At 34.3% G+C, this 13,695-nt stretch overlaps 1 protein-coding gene across 6 annotated transcripts in view; it reads left to right on the forward strand.

The window, feature by feature from the left end:
* Window positions 1–13,695, forward strand: part of Spock3 (SPARC (osteonectin), cwcv and kazal like domains proteoglycan 3) — a 381,013-nt gene that overhangs the window by 349,684 nt on the left and 17,634 nt on the right. For all 6 annotated transcript variants that reach the window (XM_010629857.3, XM_010629856.3, XM_033765453.1 and 3 more), the window contains one exon: window positions 1,970–2,089. In XM_010629857.3, coding sequence (XP_010628159.1) covers window positions 1,970–2,089 — 120 coding nt within the window. The remainder of the gene's footprint in view (window positions 1–1,969; window positions 2,090–13,695) is intronic.

Here is a 13,695-nt window from a genome sequence, read left to right on the forward strand (position 1 = left end):
CCTCTCTCCCTCCCCCTCTCTCTCCCTCCCTCCCTCTCTCCCTCTCTCTCTCTGTCTCTCTCTGTGCTTCCTGGCTGCCAGCCAGGAGATGAGTTACCTTCTTGGAATGTCTTCATTTTGTATTTGTATGAGTTCATATTTGCAGTGCACAGTGATTACGTTCACCATGGGAGATGTGTACATACACATGGCGCATTTTAATTCTCTTTCTCCCTTCCGCTCTCCTCCCTCCAGCCATTCTTCCTCCTCCCCACATTAACCAAAGCTCAATTTTCATATTTTTATTTCCCTTCCTTTTCTCTCCTATCCCCCATCTCTTCTTCCCTTTCCAATTTAAACAAGCTCTCCGCATTTCCTAGGACCTCTGCCCCATTCTTCTCCTTACTTATACTTTGAATTTCTTACACAAGTGAAGTAATGTAATATTTAAACTTGTGTGCCTCATTTATTTCACTTAAGATTTATAGTCTAGATTTACAGCCACCTAAAAATACCTAAAGTTCATTCTATTTTATGGCAGAGTAGTACTCTGTTGTGCATAAATACCATGTTTTCTTTCACTGTTCACCTGTTGGTGGACATGTAGGCTGGTTCCAAGATTCAGCTATTATGAACTGTACTACAGTAACCATGGCTGTGCACCTACCACTGTCCTAGGATGTCTTTATAGCTTTGGGGAGATATCTAGAAGGGAATAGCTGAGTCAAATGGAACCTCTAGTTTTAGTTTTTAAGGAAACTCCATGCTTTCCTGTACCACATACTTCTCATCTATGTTCAGTCACACCACAGGTCCAAAAGCCATGTTTCCATTTGATCGTTAAATAAACCTTTCCTCCTTTAAATTGGCTTTCTCGGGTATTTTATCACAGTGACACCAAACTGATTAAAACAGTTGGTACTGATAAATGTGAAAGGCAATCTGATTTCTGGTTTCTTTTTATAATTTATCTTTAACAAAATGATCAACATGAATATTACTATGGTGTGCTCGACAGTTGGAGAAACTGCATCTTGTCAACAGGGAGAGGCGAGAGATCTGCAGGAGCAGATTCAGGCAATTATGTGTTTGCTTTATATTTAATTCGAGTGCCACATTTTAGCAATAATCATACATGTGTACTATGTTCTGTTATTTACTGTGTAGACTATTTAAAATAATATCATTATCAATAAATAATAACATTACAAAAAAGACAAAAATTAACTTGGATTGAAATTGTTGAGTTTTCTAATATATCACTTTTTAAACCAAATCGTATTATTTTCTTATATATTTTTCAGTATTTGCTAATATCAAAGAATAAGTTCATCCTCTCCTCTGTGTGTGTGTGTGTGTGTGTGTGTGTGTGTGTGTGGTTAAACTAAATATAAACCTTATATGTTTTGTGCATTTCAACATATTTTGCAGACAATAATAGGGAATTCTAAGTCATGAGTATTTCATACAGTTAGCTGATAATAAATGTATGATATTTATTTTGCTTTTTCAAACCTTCATTTCCTCAGTTGACCCCCACTTTCTCAGATTATTTTTTTTTAAACTGGGGATCGAACTTGGGACCTTGCACTTGTGAGGCAGGCGGCAGCACACTGACCTGCATCCCCAGCCCGACCCTCCACTTTCACATGACATATTTACCAGGCAAATATCAACACTGTCTTTGTGTGATGTTAACAATAAGACTCTTAAACATTTTGTTTTTTGCAAGCAGTGGAAGTCAAATTCTACTAAAAATATACCTGTGTTAAATAACGTGCTACTGTTATATAGAATCTTATTCCGTTTAAAACATAAATTAATTTTTTTATTTAAAAGATAAATTAAATTAGCGGATTTTGTTTTTGTTTTTGTTTTGTGTTTTTTTCCTTGAACTACTACCTTTCAAGTTGATGGGATAATTCCAGAAACAGCATTGGCCTCTTGATATATGATAATTAAGGATTTATGTTGTTTCTCTTGTTTTTAGCGTGCAGTGACCTGGAATTCAGGGAAGTGGCAAACAGATTACGGGACTGGTTCAAGGCCCTTCATGAAAGTGGAAGCCAAAACAAGAAGATAAAACCATTACTGAGGCCTGAAAGAAGCAGTAAGAAGTCTAAATTGATTTTTTTTTTTTTTGAGATGAGGATTTCTATCTTAGGAATTGCTTAGAATGAAACACAGTTTCAATGTTTATCCTTTTATGTCGCTGTTGAACAAAAATCAGAACATTGCTCTCCCAAGCACTGCAGTGGTATTTTGTAAGGAGATGAAGTGTCAGGGAAAACTCTGATTGAGGGAAAAAGACTTGTTTCACCAGATAGCATTTATATTCTACTTAAAAACTCAGCCAATATTTTTCAGTATTTTATCAAACCAGTAGAGAATGCTTTGGATGGCAGTGCTCAGAGTGACATAGGAATAAGGGTAAAATTTTGGGGATACCCATAGTTTTGACGAATGCACTAGTCTTCCTTGAGTGTTAACACGTGTCAAGACTGAATTTTCAGACATCTTTAATTTAGCTCAGATTGTCACGGATCTGTGGACAATAAAAAAATATCTGCAAATGAAAGAAGTGAGGCCCTGAAGATAATCAAAGAGCCTTAAATTCTTACAGTATTCTTCTATAATTTATACAATTGTGTCATTTTTAAATTCTTTATAAATATAAATTGTAAATTAAAGTAAGTTACTTAATATGAGTAATTTCATTTTATATTCTTTTCATATGTATAAAATTTGTGTTGTATTTAATTGATAGAAAAACAATATTGAAATATGGATTTAATCTTTTAAAGATGAAATTTTTTCTCTAAAAAAGGCAAAAGAAAGTGAAATGGCAGCAGTTATAGAAAATGCCATGTCTCCTTGACAGAGAAGCACCAGGGTGTGGCCTCCATTGCTTGTAAGAGTGGCATGACCATCCATTCTCACTTGCCACCCTCAAAATGCAATGTCTAACAAAATTAAAAACAAGACACAACCATCTACAACCTATACTCCTATAATTCTCTCATTTTTTCCAATTAAAGAATTTTCTCTAACCCTATTTGCAATTATGAATCTCACATATATTTCAATTTAATATAGCAGTGCAGTTAAACTATTACTTTTAGTTATAAGGCTGGTCTCTGATTGTGTGATGAGCACTCTGTGTGTCTGTGTATTTGAATGTGGGGTGACTATTATTCATGGGAAAATTCTCATGAATTTTGGAATGAAATTACAGTACATTTCTAATCTCTTAGAAGTATTTCTTGTATCTGTCTTTGAATATATGGATTCAATTTTTGGTAGCTGTTATTGTTTATGCCTTTCAGCTTTTACTCATTTCAGAGAAATAATAATAATTAAGTGTATTTTTCTCCTGGTTCTGAAGAAAATCTGGACATGATAAGGGATTTCTTCCAGAAGCTTGTATATTGATTTTTTTTTAATTAGAACTTTTATATCCACCCTTGGTTTTCCAATAATCATTCTTAAAAATAGCATGCTTTCAAATTTCTCCTTTCGTCTTGACTTCAAAGTAATTTCTCAAATAAATTTAGAAATGGATTAAACAAGAACTGGTTAAGCATTCAACAAGGTGCCTGATTGATTTTACACATTCATAGTATTATTTCCTTTTCTAGCCTTTTGTTTCAAGAAATGCCATGATACTGTCTTATAATAGTGGATCGACTCTAAGAAGCTCATTTGGAGTGGCTTATCTGCTTTGCATAGGAAAATGTGGGTTTTAGGGTTGTCAGTGGCTAACCAGGCGTAGATGTTTGGAGAAGGTTATCCTCTAGGATGAATGGAACAATTTCAGACAAGAAATGGTTGGCTCGCTCAGGCCAGGACGCTCTCAGGGTGAATCTTTTGCTAACTCCATTGTATTTACCTTGTTTATCCGCTCTGCAACATTGTACTACCCATCTACTTGTTGTTTTCATTTTCCCTTTATAGTATGTATCACTGTATAGCACAGTATTTATTTTATTCTTTTCCTGCTAGATCACTGTAACCTCAATGAAAATAGAACTTTTACTCATCAACGTATTGTTAGAGCCCAGTGTTGAGTTTAGCATATAGTATTCATATAACAGAAATGAATAGAATTAAGCAATGAGTGAAGCAAATAACCTATCCATGTACTATACGGTGTGGCTATCCTGTAATTAAATCAGTCAGTCCTTAGGAGTGAGATTATCTACTCTTCCCATTATTTTATCCATGAAAATGAATGCTACAATCTGTGTGCATTTGTTTCTGTGGAAAAGATTCCAAACAGTAGAAACAATGGGACAAAATACAAATGCATTTTAAATTTTAAATGATAATACCTGTTGCCAGACTGCTTTGTAAATAGGCTTAGGGTGTTTCAAATTTCTGCCACCAGTCTGTGGAGTTGAGTGCTTCCTCACTAGCCAAACTATTACTTTTTAACGCTTCCATTCTTCTATATTATTATATTTCACTTTACATTTAATATGTATTTCCTTTATGTGTGGTAAATACCAACCGAACATTAGGTGAAAACCTTTGTTATTATGAAAAAAAGCACTTTGTAAACTGTATCTACTAATCTCTTAATTATGAAAAATACATTTTGATGGCTTCTATTTTAATTGGATTCATTCAGATCCTTCTAGCATTTTTGGCAGTTTTTGCTTTATGTGTTAATTATTCTTTTTATACAACATATGTATTTATTTCTGTGCTGCTAGTAAGTATACTTCATGTCATTTTCTTTCATTTATTTTTATGCTCCATGCTACTGAAAGCTTTCTAGTTTACTCTATTTGATAGTAGTATTGCACTTCTACATTCCACTTTATCACACTTTCCTGGTATCCTTGCTACTATTTATTGTTCATTTTTCCTTATTATATTTAATTATCTCATATCAACACTCAGAGTTGAATTTTGATTGATATTTTTATATGACATTGAACAGAATCTGGGCATTATTTTTGAATTATTAAAGATATGACGAATTCAACATAAAGTACAAGAAAATACTCTATTTTAAAATGTTTACCTTTTAGGCATACTACCCAAAAGTCTTTGAAACTTGCTGTCATAATTTCTTCTCTCATTGCTGACACAAAATACTTGATGGCCAAAGTTAAGAATGGAAAAATTAATAAAGCAGGGTGGCATGGCCGAGAGGCCTATCAGAGGAGCGACGTTTTGTGATGGGCAGAAGCAAAGCAAGCAAGGAACTTTAGTAGCCTCTTTCTGCCCCTTTTATATTCTATCTAGGCTACCAGAGTTAGGGCTGTGACCAAACCAGCTAGTGGACTGATTTGATAATTACACATCCTTGATCCCAACAACTGTAATCCTAGCATGAATCAATCACACACTCTAGATCCAGCCCCACCCATGACCACTTGAGGTTTTAAGGGGACATCTAGACACAAGCCATAATGCTTGATTTCCAATAGCTTAAGAGCAGATAGAAAATGAAATTAAATTGTATTTCATCAAAGATAAAAATCAAATTTTAATTGTATACCAGGACAATACTTGATACTATTTTTTAAAAATCATGTATAAACCTTCTCAATATTAGCCAGTGTTAATGAAGACAAAATGTTTTTGGTGAATCATTTATAACTTCTAAAATTTATTTAGGATTCATCTTGTGTGATTTGCAACAATGAAGCACATTAAGACAAAATCATTTTAACAAAGAAATATCTTAATATATTTTGCATTTCGTATACAAACCTGGTTTTCTTGGAAGAGTTATATTTATAATTTTTAATTGCAGTAATTTTTATTTTATAGAGAAAACTGTGAGGTGGGTAATTATAAAGTGTTGTGCTTCAGCATTTTGCAGTAGATTTCCAGAGTTTATGAATATACATTTTATGCTTTTTATAGCCATATGCTTCTTTACAGTATATCTTTTTAATGTTGCATAAATGAACACCTTTAAAAGATTCAAATATGTAAGCTTCTCTAAAGCCATAAAAATGAGAGGCAAAAGTACATAAATTTTAGTGTCTTTTACTTTTTGAATGTTATATGTACTAAATTAAATATGAATTAAGGAATACCTACTAATTAAGTTAATCAAGCAAAAGTATAAGATTTGACGTTACCCTAAAGTCTTTGAAAAATTTTATGTCAGTTGATCTAAAAACATAATTACTGCTAAAATAAAGTTCATCACCTGAATAATTTACTCTAGGTTCAAACAAATTTGTTTTTTAATTGTAAATATCTTGTACATGTAATACTGCTAATAGTAGTACACGTAATACAACTAATTTGATCAAGAAAATAATGTGTGCTGTTATAAACTGAATACCGAAAACTATAATGCCATAGCTGTTCATGAAACACAATAAATTACTCTTTCATCAAACTTCTTTTCTTTTACTAGATTAAAACCAGAACCTTCACACTGAGCTATATCTCCATGTGCACTTTATTTTATTTCATTTCATTTCATTTTAAAAGTGTCTAAGCTGGATTCCAGTTTGTAGTCATCCTGCTTCAACTTCCCAGAGTGCCAGAATTACGGGCATATGCCACTATGCTGGGCTCCAAATATTATTTAAATTATGCAAATTGAACTTTTCAATTAATTTTATTGGTACATTTAGGATATACAATATAGTGACATTCATTGTTGGAAATTTGCACCTTTACATAATCCATCTTGATTCTTATTTTTTCCCTATTTTCCTGCCCTACCTTCAACCCCTCCAACCCTCCCTATCTACAAAGACTTTGTTTCAATTTTTTTTTCATTTTCTTATATTCATTCCTTTCCCTTCCCCTTCTCTTTCCATTTCCCCTTCCCCTTTGCACTTTTTCTTCCCATTTTGCCTTATCTATTATACCTTTAGTCCTTATTTACACTTTCAGTTTCGCACACTAGAGATGTGTGTATTTACAGAGTGTGTGTCCTATTTATTTCCCTTAAGAGTATTGCCTAATTCATAGAAAAAATATTAGTATTTCTAATTTCTGGAAAGTTTAGAAAGTTTCAGTTCACATAAGCAGTTGTTTATCTCTGAGCTGAACACAGGAGCGGTTTTCTGAAGCAATTTTGTAATCTCCCTTGCAGTACTCTCTGGAGTTAGGAATGTAACAAAGTTAAATTATGCAGGTTCAAAACACACCCCGTTTCTGTTGGGAGAAGAAACTCCATTTCTAACACTGTGCTCCTGTGTTTGTAGACTCCAAGTTCCATTTAATGAAAGTAATCAGAGATGGGTGTTGATGTTGACAAGGGAGCTTTCTGAGTTTGAGGGAGTTGAGTATCTTCTTTACATTGAATTGACAAACTTTACATTTGACATAGAAAAGTGCCAGTGCAGTAAGAAGAAAAAAAAATGTATGTCTGGTTTCTTTATTAGGTGCTATTGGCTCTTTTCTTTTCTTTCTTTTTATTTTCCTAAAAATATTTTCATTATTCATCTTCACTGAATAGAGTTATTTATTCTTGAATTATGACTGAAAATATTAATAATAAATGTAATAATAATTACAATAATGAAAGAAGAAAGTCATCTGCCCCTTTAATACAAATCTGTGTTTTTATTAGATACAACTTACAAAAAAAATATCTGTGCGTGTTTGTACTTAAAGCATCAAGATTGTAATAGAATATGCAGGACAGAGGTAAAATACATATTCATTTTCGGTTATGCAAAGAATGTTTACAAACCAATATAAATTGTTTAGTATGTAAATATTTCCTTTGAGATAGAGCTTTTGTATTTGAACAAATCTTTACCAATGATTCCTTTAAATGATTAATGTAATTTTTATTAAAATGATTTATTTTGGCTTTACTACATAGCTTATTTTCTGCGTATTAGAATAGATATGAAAAGAATATGCCGTTTCTTTTTCTGTCCTGAAGATCGAATTCAGCATGCTAGACAGTCTCACTGAGCTATATCCCCAGTTCTATATGTAGTTTCTTTGAAAATATTTGTCAGTACTTATACCTGTATGATAGGTTTTTGTGAACAAAGCGTAAAAGTAACGCTTGACTTCAGGAGGTGCAACTGAGCTGGCACCAAAACACTTTGACATGAAGAAGGGAAGTAAAAAGTGGTTATCACACGTATCTTCTTTATCAAAGCATATCTTTAAATAATCCAAAGAATTCAGCCCCTCTACTCGACTTCAAACAAATCCTTCACTATGGAATATTTTGCAGTCCAACACAGGAAGCAATAAAGGTCCACGGATGTGATCCAGAAAAGCTGCTTTGAAATATCAGCCCAAACCAGCATAAATATATACATATACATATATATCTATATCTATATATCTATATCTATATCTGTCTTCTATCTATCTGTGTATATATGTTGGGCTGATCCTTTAGAAATTACCAATTTGGAAATTAAGAAAAAATACCTTATAAATTCTAAGGTGCAACCTAATAAAAATCACCTGAAATTTCATTATTTCTTTGGAAGTTTATCTGTGATACTTTAACATTCTACATTTTTCTTTTGCTTTCCAGGAGTAACTCATACCTTTGATCATTTTGTTTCAGTTTAATGCCAAATTACACTGCATAAAAATTCACCATAAGCCCTGACATCTTTTGCTTTGCTTCACCCGTATCTTACAACCCAGCATCATAACACCGCCATTTTTTAGACATTGACCATGTAGCTACAATGGCAACTAAGCTGAATGTAGAATGGGCAATATACTCTTATTTTTATCTGAAACCAGACTGCTAACTGTGACTTTTGTAGCTAACTACTGCCACCTGACCTCTCCGTGGGTGGGAGGAGGCATTGCAGGGCTTCTGCTTTCGGTTTGTGTACCCTCTTCACCCCGGTGTCTGTGTGACACACTCCCTGCTTCACCCAGTTGGTGCCCAAATAGCCATCATCACTGTCAGCTGCCTACCCTTCCCGCCCTATGATATAAAGCCACCATCACAGGGTCGACCTCCTTTAGGCTGCTTTGTTTTTCTTCTGGTATATATTGCTACATGTTATAAACACGTTTACCACATTATTTTCTCTGTCTTCCAAATAACATGCAACATATAGAGGCGGGAAATTCTCCACTGCCCAAGTAATAGAAAAGTTGGGGGACGTAATAGGGACTCAGGAACCATTTGTTTCATGAATAAATTAATGAATCAAAAACTGATGATCTAGGTATTGTCCTAATTTTTAAAAAGCAATAAAGAACCCGATAAATGCGTTTTCATAGTCTCTGAGTGAGATGCAGTCTCAGGGAAGGCAAGATTCTTTCTGCCAACAGCAGGATAGGAGAAATAATAGAGTCAAGACTTGAAATTTATATGGAAATATACTTCTTTCCTATGTAAAAGCCAATATACCTTGACCCTGGGTTATGGTTTTACACAGAAAGGGGCGCTTCCTAGCCTTATCTTTGGTGCTATGGTTCAGATCTAATATGCCCCTCAGGAAGCTCGTGTGTTAGGAGATGCGCTTTTGGAAGGTAATTATTGTCTTCTTTCTTTTGAAATGAATTTCACTGATACATTTTATATATACAGAATGCTGGATGTGGTAGTGCACACCTGTAACCTTAGAACTTGGGAGGCTGAGGCAGCAGGAGTGCCTAAGTTCAAGGCCACCCTGGGTTTCATAGAGATTTCAAGGCGAGCCTGAACTGCATAGTGGGACCCTGTCTAAAAAAAAAAAAAAAATGAAAGAAAGAAAGAGAAAGGAAGGAGGGGGGGGGAGGAAGGAAGGAGGGGACTAAAAGGAAAAGGAAAATATACATTCATCATAGGGAATTTGTACCTACAGGTAACATATCTTGATTCTTCCCTTTTCCCCTTCCTCTCCCCTCCCTTCAACCTTCTTCCCCTCCTTATTTACAAAGGCTTTTTCTCCATTTCTCCTTCTATTCTCTTGTCCTTTTCCCTTCCTTTCTTTCCCCCTACTCCTTCCTTAGTTCTCCTTCCCATCCAAATATTTTCTTCCTATTTCACAATATCTATTATATATTTTACTGTTTACCCTTTCCATTTCTCACAGCAGAGAAATCATGCAATATTTGAACATGTGTTTCTGATTTATTTCACTTAAGATTATAGTCTCAAGGTACATCATTTTATCTAGAAATGTCTCAAGTTTACTGTTCTTTTTGGCAGAGTGAAGAGACAACCCACAGAGTGGGAAAAAACTTTTGTCCAGCTGTCCCTCAAACAAAGGACTAATATCGACAATACAGAAAGAAATTTTAAAAGCAGACCTCCAAGTTTAAAGACCCAGTCCGAAAATGGGCATGTGAAATAAACAAACACTTGTCAGATGAAGTAGAAATGGCAAATAAGTGTATTTTTAAAATATCACCATCACTGGTCATTTGAGAGATCCAAATTAAAATAACACTGAAATTCCATCTAACTCTAGAAAGAATGACTGTTATTAACAAATAAACTAGTAACAAATGCTGGTGGGGCTGTGGGGAAAAAGGACCCCTTCTCCACTGTTGGTGGGAGCATAGACTGCTGAAAACACTGTGAAAATTAGTGTGGAGATTCTTCAAAAACTAAACTACAGGTTCCATTCGACCCACCTATTCCCCTTCTTGGTATCTTCCTGAAAGAATTGAAAACATCATACCACAGTGATATATGCACACCTTTGTTTATAGCAGCAGAGTTTGTAATAGCAAAGTATTGAAAGCAGCCCAGATGTCCATTAATTGATAAATGGATAGAGAAGATGTGTTTTTTTCTTCTTTTTATACAGTGGAAGGTGATTAATTTAGAGCTGAATATGGTGACTGTGCTGCAGGAAGGTGAGGTCTGGTTATAAGCAGGCTTGAGGTGGGACCCTGAAGATGTTTGCCCCTCTCAGACTCCTCACATTGGTCACTGCTTCCTGACTTCCCCTTTTCCTCTACCAGGCCCCTCTACCATCCTTATGCCTTGGAGCCAGCTGATCTTGACCCAAAACTGTGAGACAAAATAAACTTCTCCTCCTTTAGGTCATAGCTCTTAGATATTTTGTTCCAGTGAGCTGAAACCGACTGGTCATCAAATTAGCATTGTTATATTTTTTACATTAGTTAGCTATCTCACTACTCTGCTGAAAAGATTAAAATATAGTGAAAATAGTTTTGTTATAGTAATTATTTCAATAACTATTCATAGATTTCCAATGCAATTTGATCCTATTCTGAGCCTTTCATTGAATAAATTTTATCACAGCTTTTACACAAAGAATTGTACAACCATTACCCAAGAGTAGGTTTTCATTCAAATCTTGGATTGGATAGGTATTTCATAAATAAATGGTTTGAGTTGGCACAACATGTCAGCAATGTCACAGCTTTGTAATAAATTGTACCCTTAGTTTTTTACAACTAAAATCTACTTTTAAAAAAATCAGGCTTCTTGAATGTATTTTGTTTGACTATATTGTCAAGCAATCACTAAAAAATGATCATAGAAGAGTAACAAAAAGATAAAAATCTTACAACGCATTTTGTGATCAAAATATCAAGAACATGGGGAGAATTACCTCTGATTCTACTATCATTGTCATGAAAGTACTTGCTTGGGTCTTTGTGCAATGATTATATGATTTATGTATTGTAACGCATATGCCTTGAATTTGTTTTATTTTAAAAGTCTCCAAAAATATATAGCACAACATCCATTCCCAGGTTTTAAAAATTTGGCTGCAATTGAAAATATCTTACTCTTTGAAAGTGAAGCTATATTAATTTTCCTTTTATCGATTTTGAAAATATCAGGACATCAGTATCACATGCAAAATCCTCAGATTAACCCTTATTCAGATTAAGATAATGTCTCATTGCCGCTTTCCTGCATACGAAATGTTCTCCTTTGTCAGAGGAAATGATGGTATTGCTTAAACCTACAGGGTAAATGAATTCATTCCAATTTCTTACCAAGATAGTGCTCACTTTATGTCATGCTTTCTTCACATTGAGAGAAAGATTGAACATCAAATCAGATAGTTTAAAAATAATGCCCCATTTTAACATATTTAGGAATCTTGTAGATATAGCAGGGAACTTCATCTTTTGAAAAACAAGGATTTGTAAAGATGGTAGATAAATTTTCGTATTTCCAGAAATAAAATTAAACATCCAAATCTTTGCTCATTTTGGTGGTTCTAATTATTGAGACATCTGGCATTTTCTTTTATTAGGTAGACACTCTAATCCTATATAATAAAATATTATCATGTACTCACATATTATTAAGGTGCTAACTGAATATATAGATATTTAACTTTGTAGAAATATTCTTAGTCATTTAGGTAAAATGTGGAATTTGTATAGATTAAATTGCAATTAAAATTTAAAAGGTTATGTAGTGAATGATATATTGTAATTAAATCATTATTATATTATTCTGTCCTGGAAAATTAAGAAAATTGGATTTCCCAGGAACCAAACATCTGTTTGGCCTCTCGTCTTTAAGTATTATATTTTTTTCATAGTAAAAACTACAATTAGCATTGGCAATTTTGGACTCATTAAGTAGTACATTAAAGACACTCCTAGTTTAATGACTGAACTCTGTTCCCACTATTAGGTCATCAAATGAATTGGCGGCTAAATGAGTAATTGTATATAGTCTGGGCATTACAGATTCAGAGAAAAGAAATGGTCAGAGGAGTTTCCAACTTAATGACCATGCTTTTATTTGCATAATTCTTACATACAGTACTGTGACATATAACAGATCGTAAAATTACAGTACTGTGTTGTATAATACAATCAGCAAAAACTTTAGCACTGTGTTAACAAGGTATACTGTACTAAAAAAGACACTGAGGTTCTTTAAACAAGATGTATATAACTGTACAAAAAATAAATGATCTTAACTCTGAGTGACAAGTCCTAAATCTGAACAGCATGCCTCTTTCATAAGTCTGTATTGTCGTTAAATAGGTAAGTCAACGGGTAGATCTTTAAAAAAGGACTAACTGTATTATATGCTATATTATCAAAACAGTTCAAAGAAAGTGGTTTGTTTTAATAAGACTTGCTGTCCAGTAGCCTTTAAGATAAAATGCAGTGGCCACCAATGAATCATCCCATCAGCTGGGTTCAGGCAATGTTGATCGCTCACATGTCACAAAAGGCAGGGGTGAAAATGATTCAGAAAATCCTGGATGTCTTATGATACAGCAGTGATGTAGAAAGTGCTCATCAACAGCCATGACTGCAAAACGGATGCAGTCCAGATGCGGTCTCCAGCAGGTCAATAAAGCATCTATCCCTGTCCTTCCTCACTTGCCCTCACTGACGTCTCAGCCGCTTCCCCGCATTCGTCAAGGTCACACTGATCACACAGTTGGTACTGTTGGAAGCTGTGTTTTCAATGTGTGGTTTTGGCTCATGCCTGAAGCAGCTTCTGCAGGTCACTGCTAGAGACCAGCGAAACTGAAATACGGCTAATAAGGTAGCACAGAACCGTGAACCTGCGTGCCTGTGTAAAAATCATTGGAAATGCCGGATATTCTTGACAGTGAAACGGCACAAATAGAGCCACTGCTCTGTCTGCCTCTGCAGTAAATACCTTGCAGGGTAGAAAGACATATACAGTGTGTAGTAAAGGAGGACATTAGCTATTATTAGGAGAGCAAAACAAAAAAGAAACACATAAAACAATCAGAGCAAAGAATAATGGTGCTAATTAGTAGTTCAGTTTTTTCGTATGGTTCAAAAGTGTGTGTGCATGTGTTTTATATATATATATATATATAT

Source organism: Fukomys damarensis, unplaced genomic scaffold, assembly GCF_012274545.1.
Source record: "Fukomys damarensis isolate Sample0158 unplaced genomic scaffold, DMR_v1.0_HiC HiC_scaffold_18, whole genome shotgun sequence".
In the NCBI taxonomy this organism is placed as follows: Eukaryota; Metazoa; Chordata; class Mammalia; order Rodentia; family Bathyergidae; genus Fukomys; species Fukomys damarensis.